This window comes from Urtica dioica, chromosome 5 (assembly GCF_054948205.1).
Source record: "Urtica dioica subsp. dioica isolate 48M chromosome 5, U.dioica_male_clone48M_v1_H2, whole genome shotgun sequence".
Lineage (NCBI taxonomy): Eukaryota > Viridiplantae > Streptophyta > Magnoliopsida > Rosales > Urticaceae > Urtica > Urtica dioica.
The window spans coordinates 540,595-556,595 of NC_142760.1; the positions used below are offsets into that span (position 1 = coordinate 540,595).

General features: G+C 34.0%; 1 protein-coding gene across 1 annotated transcript; it reads right to left on the bottom strand.

Moving 5' to 3' along the window:
• Positions 1-560: 560 nt before the first annotated feature.
• Positions 561-2,199, bottom strand: LOC149394634 (uncharacterized). Its single transcript, XM_089615260.1, has 4 exons — positions 1,779-2,199; positions 1,301-1,673; positions 877-1,073; positions 561-799 (listed from the first exon to the last, which is right to left on the bottom strand). The coding sequence occupies exons 1-4, from the start codon at positions 2,197-2,199 to the stop codon at positions 561-563; spliced, it is 1,230 nt and encodes a 409-aa protein (XP_089471386.1).
• Between the last annotated feature and the right edge of the window lie 13,802 nt (positions 2,200-16,001).

Here is a 16,001-nt window from a genome sequence, read left to right on the forward strand (position 1 = left end):
TATGTCCATGCTACCATTAAAACAGACTTTGCTCAAAAAATCATATTGCTATGTCTATGCTAGCGTTAAAACAGACTTTGCTCTATTGAATCTAAGGCATAAACTGAAAAAGCTACGATGCTTGGCTTGAACTTGGCTGCGATGCTTGGCTTGAACTTGGCTGGGATGCATTTGACTTGGATTTCTGTCTCTCTCGGCGCTCATCTCTCTTCAAAGTCGCTGGGGTCTTTTTGTCTTTGTCTTTGAGAGGTCTTCCTCTTTTTTTGGGTTGATTCACCCATAATGTGTAAGTGAGTTATTTTGTGATTAATAATTCACCTATAATAAAGGAAATTGATTACCTTATCGAGTCTTGGATTTTTGCACGTGAGTCTTGAATGTTCCGGTTGACCACAATTGCTGCATCTATTGACTTGTCCTCTCTGAGAGCGCTTCTTAGCATGGCAAGGGTCTGGAAAACCAGGAGGTGGCTCATCATTGGCATTGTTCCTCTTCTTCTTTGGTCTGCCTGGTAAAGCTACATCAGGGGGTGGTAAAATCGGATTTTTTCCAGGTTCCGGTCATTTGTCCGGGCTAGTCATTGGCTCTATAATGCCACTGTAAGCCATGATAAATGCCTCCTTTTTGTACCACTCATCGACAAAGTCTACCGGATTTAGTCTAGATGCCCAAATACAAGACAACGCATGAGGGCAAGGAATGCCATTTAATTCAAAACCCCGACAAGTGCATTCCTTGGCCCTCAAGTCAACCACAAAAGACTCGGCCCCAAGAAAAGTGACCTGAAATTTAGCATTACCTGTAATATACAAGCAAAAAACAGATTATGCTAGCACTACACTTATGCAATAAAAACCGGATTATGATAATGTTTACCTGCTAGTGTCGATTGACAATGTTTTGCAACACCCTTGTGTTTTTCAATGATCCCCATTATCCGCTTGCCAATTGGATGATGCCACTTCTTAACATCATTTCTTTTTGTTGCAAAACGGCACATCAACCAAAAGCGGATCTTCTCGAGGAGTGTGACGATTGGCTTGTCTCGAGCATGCATAATAGCTGCGTTGAACCTTTCGCACATATTATTCAAAAGCATGTCACACTTCACTGTTGATCTAAAGTGTGACTTGCTCCACTCTCTTGGCTCCTTCTTCAATAACCACACATGTGCTTTGACATCTTCTTGTTTGCAAACTCTGTTTTTGTTGTTGCTCGTGCACAAGACCAAAGCATCTGTTTCAACAACAATCCACTATGCTCTTTCTTAAAGTTCGCATGCAAATGTCAAACACAAAACCTAATCTCCGAACCAGGGAAAACATCACCTAGAGCTTTCTCCAACCCTTTCTGCCTGTCACTCATCATTGTGAACCTGGCTTCATTCTCAACTTGAAGATCCTCGTGTAGAAGCTTCATGAACCATGTCCAGGTCTCGGTATTTTCCTTCTCAACCACTGCAAATGCTACTGGATACTGAGAATTATTTGGATCAATACCTATAGCAACCAACAACATACCTTTGCAATATCCTTTTAGAAAACATCCGTCAAAGCCTAACAGTGGTCTACATCCCTTGTTAAATCCATCTTTGCACGCTTTGAAGCAAATGTAAACCCTCTTGAACACCCTTTTCCCATGATCAAGAGTTGTCTCTAGCAAAGCAGTTGTACCTATAACACACAACGTAATCAGATTTTGAAAAAAAATGCATTACATAATCAGGTATTTTATTAATCTGAAACAAATACCTGGGTTAGTGGATGTCAATTGTTTACAGTATTCCTCTAGAATAGCATATTGATCCTTCACCGACCCCTCTAACGTATCTCTTGCAATCTTCTTTGCTCTATAAAACATGGTATTGGACGCGTTGCTGAATTTATGTGCACACACCATACTCTTGAAGCTTGTGTAGTCCATGTTCGGGTTTAGCCGAAATTGCTCCAAGAAATGTGTTCCTAACCACCGGCTTGTCACGCGCGTGTTATCAAAAACTATGCCACAATCGTGCTCGTCTATAAGGTTATTAATCCTAACCGTCTTGTAATCAGTATTTTTCACCCTCGCGTATAAAACCCACCTACACCCTTTGCCTCTACATTTTGCTTGCACTCTTTGACTATCATTGAATACGTACTTAAAATCCCTATCATTTTGAATAAAGACTTCTCTCAGAACATTCCTCATATGAGTCATGGTTGGAAATTCCATCCCGATTTTGAACTTGAAATTCTCAAACCTTGACTGTGGATTGAACTCATTCCGGCACCTCCCCCTCCGAGTCTGGACGTCGTCGTCGCTGCACAAACTATCAAAGTCGCTCTCCTCTCATGACCCATCCGAGTCTTGTTGGCCATCATCGCCGACGTTACAAGTTTCGTTCACGGCGGCCCACCACTGTTGAGGAAGAGTCGTGTTCTGAAGGTCGACCTCGTGTTCTCCGTTGTCGTCGTACTCTTCTTCACCCAGTTCGAAATCGTCTTCACCCTCACTTCCACGCTCTTCGGCCATTACATTCGATTCTGGATTTCGATTTTGAGAATTGGGGAATATTTGGGAATAAAGACGATATACCAATACAAATATAACTCGTTTTTTATTATGTTAGTTAATAAAATATATCATTATATTCATTTTTAAAAATGAATATAATAAACATCACCTTAATAAACGAGTTTTTACTTTAAAAATGAATCCAGACCGTCCATTTAAAATTGGTAGTAACGGCGACACCAAAAGTAAACATTTGATATTTTCGCCGGCGAAAAAAAAGAATAGGTAACAAACTGTATAAAGACGAAAACAATTGGTATTTTTGCCGCCATTTTCTCTTATTATTATTATTATTATAACAACACTATATATGTAAGGGTCAACAAATCGTACCCGAGTGTGTTTGAATAGTGTGATAAAAGTGCAAATCATGAGTTAAGCTTATGATGAATCTTGTTATTATTTTGTAGTGTTTTATGTTATATTAATTGGTTACATTCAACAAAAACAAAAAAAAAAAAGGTATAGAAATGCTAAGAAACCAATTCACCATACTAAAAGAAATAAATCATGGTGACAAGTAGATTCAAACCGAAATTCCAAAATCCTGTTAAAGCCAAACTATATCTTGTTCTGCTCATTCCATCATCAAAATTGGCTATGCTGTTTTTTTACTAAGAAAATGAATAAAGCCACGAATGGGTAGAATTTTGTCGGGCCTCTAAAAACATGGACTTGGAGCTTCAAATTCTTAGGCATGCCTCTTAATAGAGTATTTTTCACTTCAACATTAATATTTTATATCAACTCAAGCCTCCAAGCTTTCAGCCAATATATCATATAGACTCAATTAATATACAAATATATAAGAAAATATATATTTGCACAACGAATTAAAGAATCTGTCAACCTTGTCTGAACCAGTGTTTTGAACATCGTCGGTAACCAACGATATCAAGTCCATATACCGGGAAATGAAGACTCCCGGTATTTAAATGGCTATACCAGCTTAAATATCGACTATACCATTGTAAATATTGATAAACAAAAAAAAAGTCATTTGCGCAAGAAAATAAATAATTTACAGAGAATAAAGATTTTTGGCGCAGCAAGTTTATATTGTGTGTATATGTTTGTGAAAATTTCATAAATAACTTGTTTAAAGATGGTAATTCCCTAAATACCTCAAATTTTATAAAATTCAATATACCTTATATATCTTTAATTTACTAATAAAAATTTAAATAAAACTATTTTAATAAATAAATAAAATTAAATATCTCATATGCATATATGTATACATCATTTATACGGTATAAAAATATGTTTTTATTTTAATTATACAAATTTTTTGAGCATATATAATTTGGATTTTTTCTTGAACACTACATCTGTAGCATTCGAATTTAGAGACACACCCACACACACATACATACATATACATATATATGTATATATTGAGTTTTTATAATTATGCTTTGTTATAGAATATTTGTCGATATACTAGTTGGTAAGCGATATATCATCGAAATATCATTGGTACAATCGGTAGTCGATATTGAAATTGTTATATGATATTAGTCGATATATTCATCGGTAGTCGATACATCTGTAAAATTAGTACCTCGATATTGATATCGATATTATAATCTTTAGTCTTAACAGATGATCAGCTAAAAGCATGGAATCTTGGGTTGATAAGAAAGACTAATGCTGCAGCGAAATAAATCTATTATTGGACTAGTTCTTCAAGATTTATGAGCCAAAGTGATTGAGATTTGAGAGGCGAAGGGATTTTTTTTTTTTTTTTGCTCGGAACGAAAAAGTTGTACATCTCAGAATGACTGCCTTGTGGTTGTGGTAACTAGGTCAAATAAAAAAAAGGGTTTTAAATCTCTTCCGTTCCTTCGAAAGAGAGCTTTACCGTTGGATGACAGTGGATCAGACGGCCATCAACTCACCACATGAAATAATGAGGATTATCGTGTCATTAAACCAAAAACCAAACTACATGTTGTTAAGCTTCTTCCACCTATGTGAGAGTTCAGCTCATCACCCAGCGGGTCAGGGCTTGGAAAAAATCTAACAGGCTACGATGGGTTAAAAATATTGGAACATGGACGTTTCTAGGACCAAAAAAGTGGTCTTTCTACTTTTGCTCACTTTTGAAAAAAAAAAGGTCAGCAAAAATATTAAATGATGAGAGATAATATTTTTTCTCCTAATCTACCCTTATCTCAATTAACATATTTTTCTTTTCTTTTATCAATTTTTTTTACCTAACCAATCAAAATATATTTTCTCTCTCTTCCTTTCTCTTTTCTCTCGTTTCTCTCTTTTCCTCGTCTTCTCCTTTTCACCGGCTCTTTCTCTCTCTCACTTTGGCAGCGACCACTTCCGCAGCAAGCTCCGACCTTTCTCTTCCGGTAAGTTTCTTTATTTAATTTTTCATTAGGTATTAAGTCTGGGTAATTTTTGTTTGAGTTGTTCAAACAGACCTAGATTTTTTGTAGTTGAATGGTGTCCCAAAATATGTTAGATTTGTTAGCAATTAAGTCCGAAAATCACTAAACAGATCTAGATTTTCGTTGATGATTTTGTAACTCTGCTAGCACAAAGTAAGGTCTTCGTGACAACATCGTCACGAAATCTTCAGCCGAAGCCCAGATTTGGTTAAAGATTTCGTGACAATGATGTCACAAAAATATATTTTCAAGACCCTGAAATCCATATATTGTTTGAAAAATTTGTGATAACATTGTCACGAAACTCATATTTCATATGTATATCACGAAATTCGTGACAACATTATCACAAAACATATGTATAAAACGAAATTTCGTGATTATGTGACAACATTGTCCCTAAATATATGTATTTCATGATAACATGTTGTCACAAATTACTATGGCCGCTTCGACATTTGCCTCATATTTTACTTTATTTTGTTACAAATTTTTATTTGGTCTATATATTTGAACTATGTGCAGTGATGAAAGACATTCATACATTCGTCAAGCATAGCGGTGTATGGGTGAAACCTGAATGTTACAAGACCAAAAGTAATGAGACAATCTTAATACATGTTAAGACGACGTACAAAGAGTTCTTGCAGATATTGTATGTCATGCTAAAGATCTCACAGTCTACTCATAACTTTCATGTTACGTACGAGACAGAAGGGTCGGTGCCCCCGGTAAGTATTGCGTCCGACCTAGGTTTGAAATTTTATTTGCATCTTCGAAGGCGGAACCGGACAGATCAAAATTGAACTTGATAGTGGAGATGGAGAAATTGCTAGTAGGACCATTCCCCCCTCCCAAAATATGTTAGATTTCTTAGTGACTAAGTCCACAAATCACTAAACAACTCTAGATTTTCGTTGAAGATTTTGTAACTATGTTAGCACAAAGTAAGGTCTTCGTGATGACATCGTCATGAAATCTTCAACCGAAACCCAAATTTGGTTAGAGATTTCGTGAAATGATGTCACAAAAATGTATTTTCGAGACCTTGAAACACATATTTTGTTTGAAAAATTCGTGACAACATTGTCACGAAACCCATATTTTGTTTGAAGATTTTGTGACAAGATTATCACGAAACATATGTTTATCACGAAATTTCGTGATTATGTGACAACATTGTCACTAAACATATGTATTTCATGATAACATGTTGTCACAAAATACTCTGGACGCTTCCACATTTGCCTCATATTTTACTTTATTTTGTTACAAATTTTTATTTGTTCTATATATTTGGATTATGTGCAGTGATGAGAGACAGTCATACCTTTGTCAAGCATAGTGCTAGGTGGGTGAAATCTGAACGTTACGAGACCAAAAATAATGGGGCAGTCTTAATACATGTGAAGGCGACGTAAAAAGAGTTCTTGTAGATATTTTATGTCACACTAAAGCTATCAGCTTATACTCATAACCTCCATGTTACGTATGAGACAGAATGGTCGGTGCCCCCAGTAAGTATTGCGTCCGACCTAGGTTTGAAATTATATTTGTATCTTCGGAAGGAGAAACCGGACAAAACAAAATTGAATTTGGTAGTGAAGATTGAGCAATTGCAAGTAGGACACCCATCCCCCTCCCGTTGTCGAATGTGCGCGTATTAGTTCAATTCTAAACACCGGTGGTAGTGGTCATCGGGGAACTCAACCTGCACAACAACCAGTTATACTGTCTCCAATCTCGAAGGGTAGTGTTTCTAAGATCCCCAACCATGACACAAGTCGGAGTACTTCAAGCACACCAGGGCAGTGTCTTGCCCGAGAACGAATCGAGGCAGTGCCATACACCTTCATAAAAAACCCAACGGAAGTCGACGCCGACATGATGGATAAAAATTATCCAATAAGAATAGTCAAAGGAAGATTGTATGTCAACAAAGAAACATTTAAGCATGTTTGCGATCCACAACCATTTTATGCATAAGACAAAAACTTCTAATACATGGATCATCCATATAGTTTGTCTTTATGACTCATGTACGTGGTTGGTGGAGCTAAACTACATCAAGGTGAAGTCTTTCAAGTGAAAAGGTAAAAACTGTTTCTATCTTTCTAACTAATATTTTGTGACCATTGTTAACTGCATTTTTGGGTTGTAACGTAGAACCGTCCTTGGGTTGATCTAGGGCTGGAGCCTATGACCGCACTTAGGATTGATGTGGTGAAGTTCATCTCTTCTCGTCGTCTTGTCTCATCACTTTGTCAATAGTTTGGCTTCGTGTTATTCGCGTTCGTCGCGTTCATCGAGTTTTACGAATTCATCGTGTTCTTCGGGTTCTTCGCGATCTTTCGGTTCTTCACGTTCTTCGTGTTCATCGAGTCATCGTGTTCTTTGGGTTCCTCGTGATCTTCAATTTATTTGTGTTCTTCATCTCATTCGCCTAAAAAGCAAGAAACATGAACTAGAGGGACACACAGAAGTTTTCCCTTGTGCACGCTCCGACGCTCAACATTAGTCGTGTTGTATTGCGTTTTTGGTGAACGATTTGTCCTCGTCTCTATATTTTCTAGAGAGAGAGAGAGAGAGAGAGAGAGAGAGATATATATATATATATATATATAGAGAGAGAGAGAGAGAGAAAGAGTGGTCTTAATTGTGTAGATTTTTGACAAGTTGAGAGAACTTACCTTGAGAGTGAATGAAATGGAGATATTTATAACGTTTCCCTTTGAAGCTTGAGTGAGTTTTGTAGGCCATTGGGCCTTGGAGGTCATTTTTTCCCTAGGTTGTGTAGGTTCACCGATAGTATGCCCGCCGATAGTTTCATGCCGATAGTATGCACATCGATAGTATGTCCGCCGATAGTTTCATACCGATAGTATGCCTGCCGATAGTCTCAGCCATGAATTTCGCCTATATTCTTATGTCGATAGTCTTGGCCGTGAAGTTCGCCTATAGTCTCACGCCGATAGTTTCGTGCCAATAGTCTTGTATCCATTAAGCTTAGTGTTCTTTTTGCCTAAGGTTCCATTACGCCTAAGGTTCAATATGCCTAAGGTTTAAGGCCGATAATTTTTTGCGCTGATAGTTCAAGGATTCTTATATTCGCCGATAGTCTTGCTTTTTCAAAGACTTTGGGTCGCCGATTAGTAGCTAAGAACAACTTGTGTTCTAGCTCTTAAGGTATTTTATTACTTGTGCTTGGTTGCCTATATACGGGTGATTGTATTAGAAGCAAGAGGTTAGGTTTTTTTATTGATTTATTCGGAAAACAGTGAAGAAGTCTTGGGAGAGATTTCATGTGGGAATCGAGGGGAACGCGTACTTAGGGGGAGCCTAAGTTGCTGTTGAAGAGGATAGATGTAGATTGGCTAGCTAGCGAGAGAGTGGTTTAGTGTAAATCCTTATAGTACCACGTTATCATAGTAAATTGTTTTCCACCGGGCAAAGACCTTCCAGATGTAGGCACGACTTGCCGAACTGAGTTACCAAGTTCTAGTGTCTTTTTATTATTTTCGTAGTCATATCGTTTATCTTTCAAATCCCTAAATTTTAGCAATTGTTGTACATTCTGTTACAACACCTTCTCCAATGGTTGAAACAGTAATTCACTAACAAATCTGAAGAAAAATCAATTTTTTTTCTTTTGGAGATTATACTTCAATTTCAAATGAATCACTGCGGCGATGGTGAGGCCCGAGGCCGAGGAAGACGAGCCACGTAACCCTAAGATTCCCAGTCATCGATTCGGAAGACAGTGCTTCATGATTTTTTTTTTTGTTTTTGTCCAGGTAAAGTCACATGAGAGAGAGAGGTATTTTTTTTGGGTTGTTTGTGTGGCATGAAGTTCAAAGAAGAGAGCAGATGGAGAGAGTGAAAAAATAGATTTGAAAAAAGCAAGAGTATTTTTGTTACTACACATTATGTTCATCAATAGAATTAATCAAATTATCATTTTGATTGATTATACGAAATAGATTTGTTAATGATAATAGATCCGTTTATTACTCAAAATGTAATAATAATAATAATAATAATAACAATAATAATAATAGTCTCTTGAGTCTTGACCCTTGACTAAGGATTGGAAACTTTGAAAATGAGCTGTTTGAATGGCGTTTTCTTTGTCTGACTGGTGTCTTGTTGGCAGTCGTGACCACTTTATTGTACATATCACGGTAGATGCATCAACATCAATACATGTGACCATGTACATATCACGGTCGCCCCTTCCCCTTGACGAGTACGAGTTAGGCTCATGCCTAAAGTCCCAAATTTTAAAAAATAATAAACGCTAAAAAAACTTATTTCATCATATCAAAAACACATGTAAATATTGACCTATTTTTTTATACATGTAATTTTGTTAAGAGTCTTAATTCTTAAATTTTGTGAAAGACCTTTAATTGTGTTGGACCGGCCCTAGTACATATATATATATGATAGTAGTTGTATTGTATGTATCAATATCAATACACTGCCTCGTAGACAACATGCATGAATGCATTGAATTATTCGATGTCTCTTTGAAAGGTAAACCATTTCACATGCACGCGTTTATTTCTTTTATATATATATATATATATATATATATATATATATATATATATATATATATATATATGAAGACTAATATTAAGTTTTATAAACGCAAACTATATGCATTATTTGAATAATAACAAAAAATAAATTTTATAAAATGATGTTTGAAGAGTTTTTTTTTTAAGGGGCTTTACTCTCAAAGAGCCTCCCTCCATGACCTCATGAGATGTTAAACAATTTTTTTTAGATTCTTAATTAGTAGACTTATATAAAGAATAATTCCCTTATATAAATTAGTCTATGCCCAAATACGTTGAGTAATCTAAGTAAATCGTTACACAAATACTTTTAAAGATACAATTTCTTGAATACTTCAAATTCTTAACCATTTCACAAACATCATTTTATTTTAGATGGAATTATAAACCGCAAAAAAAAAAAAAAAAAAAAAAAAAAAAAGTATAAGTCAAGTGAAATTATAAACAAGAAGAAAAATTGTATTAACATATTGTCATCTCTTATTTATGAGCCAAGAAGAATCACGTCCAAGTTCTACTTAAAGCTGTATAATGAACCATATCGTCCGATTTAACAACATATATACATGATATATTATATATGGTATATATTCCATATATAATATGCTCCTAAATTGGAGTGTGAAGAAGACTATCATATTAGAATTAACAAATATTTACTAATTTGATGCAAAAATAAATAAATTAATAATTACTTGTGTTAAAGCATTAGAGAAAAAAGGCCCAAACATATGGTCAAAAATATTGTACCGAGTTTATAAGTATATATATATATATATATAAGTATATATATATATATAAGAATATATATGTATATATATAAATATAGTCAATCCACAGCTATATCACTGTCTATTTATCTCTCTCACACACACACACACAAATTTACATATACACATGTATCACACGGCCATAAGACAATAAACAAAAGAATATGAATTTTGCAACATATATTATTGAATGTTTAAACTTTAGGACCAACTCCCTTTTCAACTCAATGAATGGCTTGAGAATTTTTAGTCAAGTTCGTTCGTACAATGAATGCTTTGTATCTATTATGTACACGAGTGTGTTGACTTTTATTACCAGTGACAGAAATAGTTAACTATTCTCTTCTGCTTTTTGGAAAATCCGAAAAGTTAAAATAAGAAATAAATCGTGAAAAAATTAATAACTAATCACAACTTGAATAGAACTTGTTCAACCGATATCTAAACCATAACTTTACAACTTCTAGCAAAAAAAAAAACAAACAAACAAACAAACCATAACTTTGCAACAAAAATAAATATGTTGGTTTGGTTTGATTCTACGTAATAATATAGACGCCCAGAATACAATAAAATGAAAGCAGATTATGAAGATGGGACGTGACAGACTCAAAGTCTTATTCTATTTTTTATGTTTTGCATGAAAAAATAGTTAGGGTTAGCCTTAGCGACTTAAGATCAAGGGCGTGCCGTGCCCATCACCCGCGTGGCGCACCTACACCGAGGAAAGGCACGCGCGCGTGCGCCATGCCCTCGTTTAGAAGGGTTGTTAGAACCATTCTCCAACTATAAATATCCCTACTCCTGGAGTGAAAGAGGAAACTTTTTTAAGCACAAATTACTAGATTTCAGTTCTGAAACATTGCCGAAGACTACCCCTTTTGGCTTCAAAAATGATTTTTAATATTTTTTTAGAAATCAAAAACCCATTATACGCCTACTTACATTAAAAAAATATTGTAACCACAATGTAACAGGCCAAGTATCTTGAAAATCGGGCACCATTTGAAAGAGTTATGGTAGTTTCAAATTTTGTAAGTTTTTCCTGTACTAACCAATTTGGTTTTGAAGAGGAGTTATGAAATTTTTATAGGGATCGAAAACTAATTATACGTCTACTTATTCTAAAAAATATGGTAATCATCAACGTAAAAAGTCAAGAATATTAAAAATCTCGCACCATTTGAAAGAGTTATTGTAGTTTTGAATTTTGCAAGTTTTTCGTGTACTAACCCATTTAGCTTCGAAAAGGATTTATGCAATGTTTATATGGATCAAAATCTAATTCTATGCTTACTTATTTTCGAAAATAAGGTAACCAATGTAATACGCTAAGAGGCTTAAAAATCGGACACCATTTAACATTGTTATGATAGTTTCAGTTTTTGAACGTTTTTCGTGTACTACCCCCCATTGGCTTCGGAAATGATTTTTGATATTTTTTTCGGAAGCAAAAAACCATTATACGCCTACTTCATTCAAAAATACAAATTTTGCAAGTTTTTCGTGTAGTAACTTTTTTGGCTTTGAAGAGAGCTTATGAAATTTTTATAGGGATAGAAAACTAATTATACGACAACTGATTCTCGAAAATATGGTAATCATCAATGTAAAAAGACAAGAATATTAAAAATATCGCACCATTTGAAAGAGTTGTGGTAGTTTTGAATGTTGCTAGTTTTTTCGTGTACTTACCCATTTGGCTTCGTAAAGGGTTTATAAAATCTATATACGGATTAACAACTAATTCTATGCCCATTTATTTTTTCGAATAACCATTAATGTAATAAGCTAAGAATCTTAAAATTTGGGCACCATTTGAAAGTGTTATGATAGTTGAAGTTTTTGAACGTTTTTCGTGTACTAGCCCCTTTGGCTTCGAAAATGATTTTCAATATTTATTTCGGTATCGAAAACCCATTCCACGCGTATGCACATTAAAAAAATATTGAAATCATCAATGTATAAAGCCAAGAATATTAATAATCAAGCACCATTTGAAAGAGTTATAGTAGTTTCAAATTTGACAAGTTTTTTGTGTATTAACCCATTTGGCTTTGAAGAAAATTTATGAAATTTTTTTCGGGATCGAAACACATTCTACGTGTACTTATTTTTGAAACGATGGTAATCATCAATGTAAAAAGCCAAGAATCTTAAAAATTTTTACCATATGAAAGATTATGGTAGTTTCAAAATTTGCAAGTTTTTCGTGTACTAACATTTATGAAATTTTTTTAGGGTTCGAAAATTAATGATACGCTTACTTATTCTTGAAAATATGGTAACTATCAACGTAAAAAGACAAAAATCTTAAAAATCTTGCACCATTTGAATGAGTTATGCTAGTTTTGAATTTTTCAAGTTCTTCGTATACAATCCGTTTTGGCTTCAAAAAGGGTTTATGAAATATGGTAGTTTTGAGTTTTGTAAATTTTTCGTGTACTAACTCATTTGGCTTCGAAAAGGGTTCATGAAATGTTTATAGTGATTCAAAACTAATTATATGCCTAATTATTTTTCAAATAGACATCAACGTAATAATCCAAGAATCTTAAAAGTCGGGTACCATTTGAAAGTGTTGTTATAGTTTCAATTTTTGAACGTTTTTTCGTGTAATCCTCTTTGGATTCGGATAAAGATTTTCAATATTTTTTTGGGGATCGAAAACCCATTATACGCCTACTCACATTCAAAAATATTGTAACCACCAATTTAACAAGTCAAGAATCTTAAAGATCGGACAACATTTGAAAGAATTATGGTAGTTTCAAATTTTGCATGTTTTTCGTATACTAACCTCTTTGGCTTTGAAGAATGTTTATGAAATTTTTATAGGGTTCGAAAACTAATTATACCCTACTTATTCTAAAAAAATATTATAACCATAAATGTAAATAGCCAAAAATCTTAAAACTCGGGCACAATCAATGGAACTAGCAAAGAATCTTAAAAATCGGGCACCATTTAAAAGAGTTATGGTAGTTTCAAATTTGGTAAGTATTTCGTTTACTAACTCATTTGGCTTTGAAGAGGGTTAATGAAATTTTTATAGGGATCAAAAATAAATATACGATTACTTATTCACGAAAATATGGCAATCACCAACATAAAATACAAGAATCTTAAAAATCTTGCACCATTTGAAAGAGTTTTGGTAGTTTTGAATTTTGTATGTTTTTCGTGTACTAACTCATTTTGCTTCGAAAAGGATTCATGAAATGTTTATAGGTATAGAAATCTAATTCTATGCCCATTTATTTTAGAAATAAGGTAACCATCAATGGAATAAGCCAAGAATATTAAAAATCGGGCACCATTTGAAAGTGTTATGGTAGTTTTTGTTGTTGAAGGTTTTTCGTATACTGCCCCATTTGACTTCGAAAACGATTTTCAATATTTTTTCGAGATAAAAAATCCATTCTATGCATACTCACATTCAAAAAATTTGTAACCATCAATGTAACAAATCAAGACTCTTAAAAATCGGGCACTATTTGAAAGAGATAAGATAGTTTCAAATTTTGCAAGTTTTTTGTTTACTACTTCTTTTGGTTTTAAAGAGGGTTTATAACATTTTTGTAGGAATCGAAAAAAAATATACGATTACTTATTCATGAAATATGGCAATCATCAACGTAAAATTATAATAATCTTAAAAATCTCGCGCCATTTGAAAGAGTTATGGTAGTTTTGAATTTTGAAAGTTTCTCATGTACTATCCCCTTTAGCGTCGAAGTCGGTTTATGAAATGTTTATAGGTATCGAAAACTAATTTTATGCCTACTTATTTTAGAAACTAAGGTAACCATCAATGTAATAAGCCAAGAATATTAAAAAGCTGGCACTATTTGAAAGTGTAACGATAGTTTTAGTTATTGAACTTTTCGTGTACTACCCCCATTTGACTTCGAAAACGATTTTCAATATTTTTTTCGAGATAAATAAAGCCATTCATGTAACAAGCCATGAATCTTAAAGATCGGGCATCATGAAAAGGAGTTATGGTAGTTTCAAATTTTGCAAGTTTTTCATGTACCAAACCATTTGGCTTTGAAGAGTGTCTATGAAAACTAATTATATGCTATGGTAATCATCAACGTAAAAAGATAAGAATCTTAAAAATCTCGCACAATTTGAAAGAGTTATGGTGGTTTTAAATTTTGCAAATTTTTCGTGTATTAACCTCTTTGGCTTCGAAAATGCTTAGTGAAATTTTTATAGTTATCGAAATCTAATTCTATGTGTACTTATTTTAGATGCTAAAGTAACCATCAATGTATTAAGAAAATAATATTAAAAATCAGGCACCATTTGAAAGTGTTACGATAGTTTCAGTTTTTTGAACTTTTTTCGTGTACTACCTCTTTTTGCTTCGAAAATGATTTTCAATATGTTTTTCGATCAAAAATTTTTTCTATGCCTATTCACATTATTGCAATCATCAATGTAACAAGCCAAGAATCTTAAAAATCGAGCACCATTTGAAAGAGTTATGATAGTTTCAAATTTTGCAAGTTTTCATATACTAACCCATTTGGCTTTAAAAAGGGTTAGTGACAATTTTATAGGGATCAAAAACTAATTACACGCTTATTTATTCTAAAAAATGGTACCCATCAACGTAAAAAGACAAGAATCTTAAAAATCTCGCACCATTTGACAGAGTTATGGTAGTTTTGAATATTGTAAATTTTTCGTGTACTAGCTCATTTGGCTTCAAAAAGGGTTCATGAAATGTTTATAGTGATTGAAAACTAATTCTATCCATACTTATTTTCGAAAGAAAAGGCAACCATCAATGTAACACGCTAAGAATCATAAAAATCGGGCACCCTTTGAAAGTGTTATGGCAGTTTCAGTTTTATCTTATCGAGCACAAGTCTCCTAAAATATCCTTAACGAATATCGATGCCCCCACCTCAATCATATTAATAAGACTAATGTTAGCGTCCGAGAGCGCGTCAGAGGCACCGCCTCTGTGCCCTTTTATTTATTTTCTTCTTTTTCTTACTTTCAGGTCTCCGTGACAAACGAAAAATGTTATTGAGCTAGAAGAGCGACATTCGTGACATTCATGTTTCGCATATCCGGCTCGGACGCGGCTACTTGGTCCGATCTTGGATCGAACCATCCGAAGTCTTCAATCGTTATTCAAATTTCAACGACAACAAAAATCATTCTTTCTCTCTGTTCTTGATCAGTTCACGCACATACTAATGTTACACTTTGATCCAAATCGATGTAGTTTTTTTTATTTTGTTTTGTGCCCTAAATAATATATTTACTTGCATGCGACCCTCAACTGAAAATAATCTAGCTCTGCCAGAGTATACACGAGACTCAAATGAATAAATTTTCTCATACAAGTAGCTTTAACAGCAAATATGATGTCGAATTTCAAAGTAGCTGCATATATTTGTTTTAGCTACTTTGTCTGTAAACAAAATATTCACCATGTTTTAATGAGAAGCAAAAGCTATAAACAAATCTACCGAATTCTAGTTGAACAAACTCTCACACTCTTGTTTCCTTTTTCCCATGCTCTCAACAACACATATTATAAAACAAACACCAAACTGACTAACAAAAACTGTAATTAATTATCAAAATATTAAGAAACTATCTTAACACAAACGTTCCAAACTTCATTCCTAATATTTTTGCATATTCTCAAATCACTTTTT

What these genes read in the sequence shown, in the direction of transcription:
- LOC149394634 (XM_089615260.1), bottom strand. Translation starts at nt 2,199, where the DNA reads ATGACTCATATGAGGAATGTTCTGAGAGAAGTCTTTATTCAAAATGAT. An exon ending in TTCCCTGGTTCGGAGATTAG is followed by an intron (nt 1,074 to 1,300) that starts GTTTTGTGTTTG and finishes TATGTGCGAAAG; the next exon opens with GTTCAACGCAGCTATTATGC. An exon ending in TTGTCAATCGACACTAGCAG is followed by an intron (nt 800 to 876) that starts GTAAACATTATC and finishes TGTATATTACAG; the next exon opens with GTAATGCTAAATTTCAGGTC.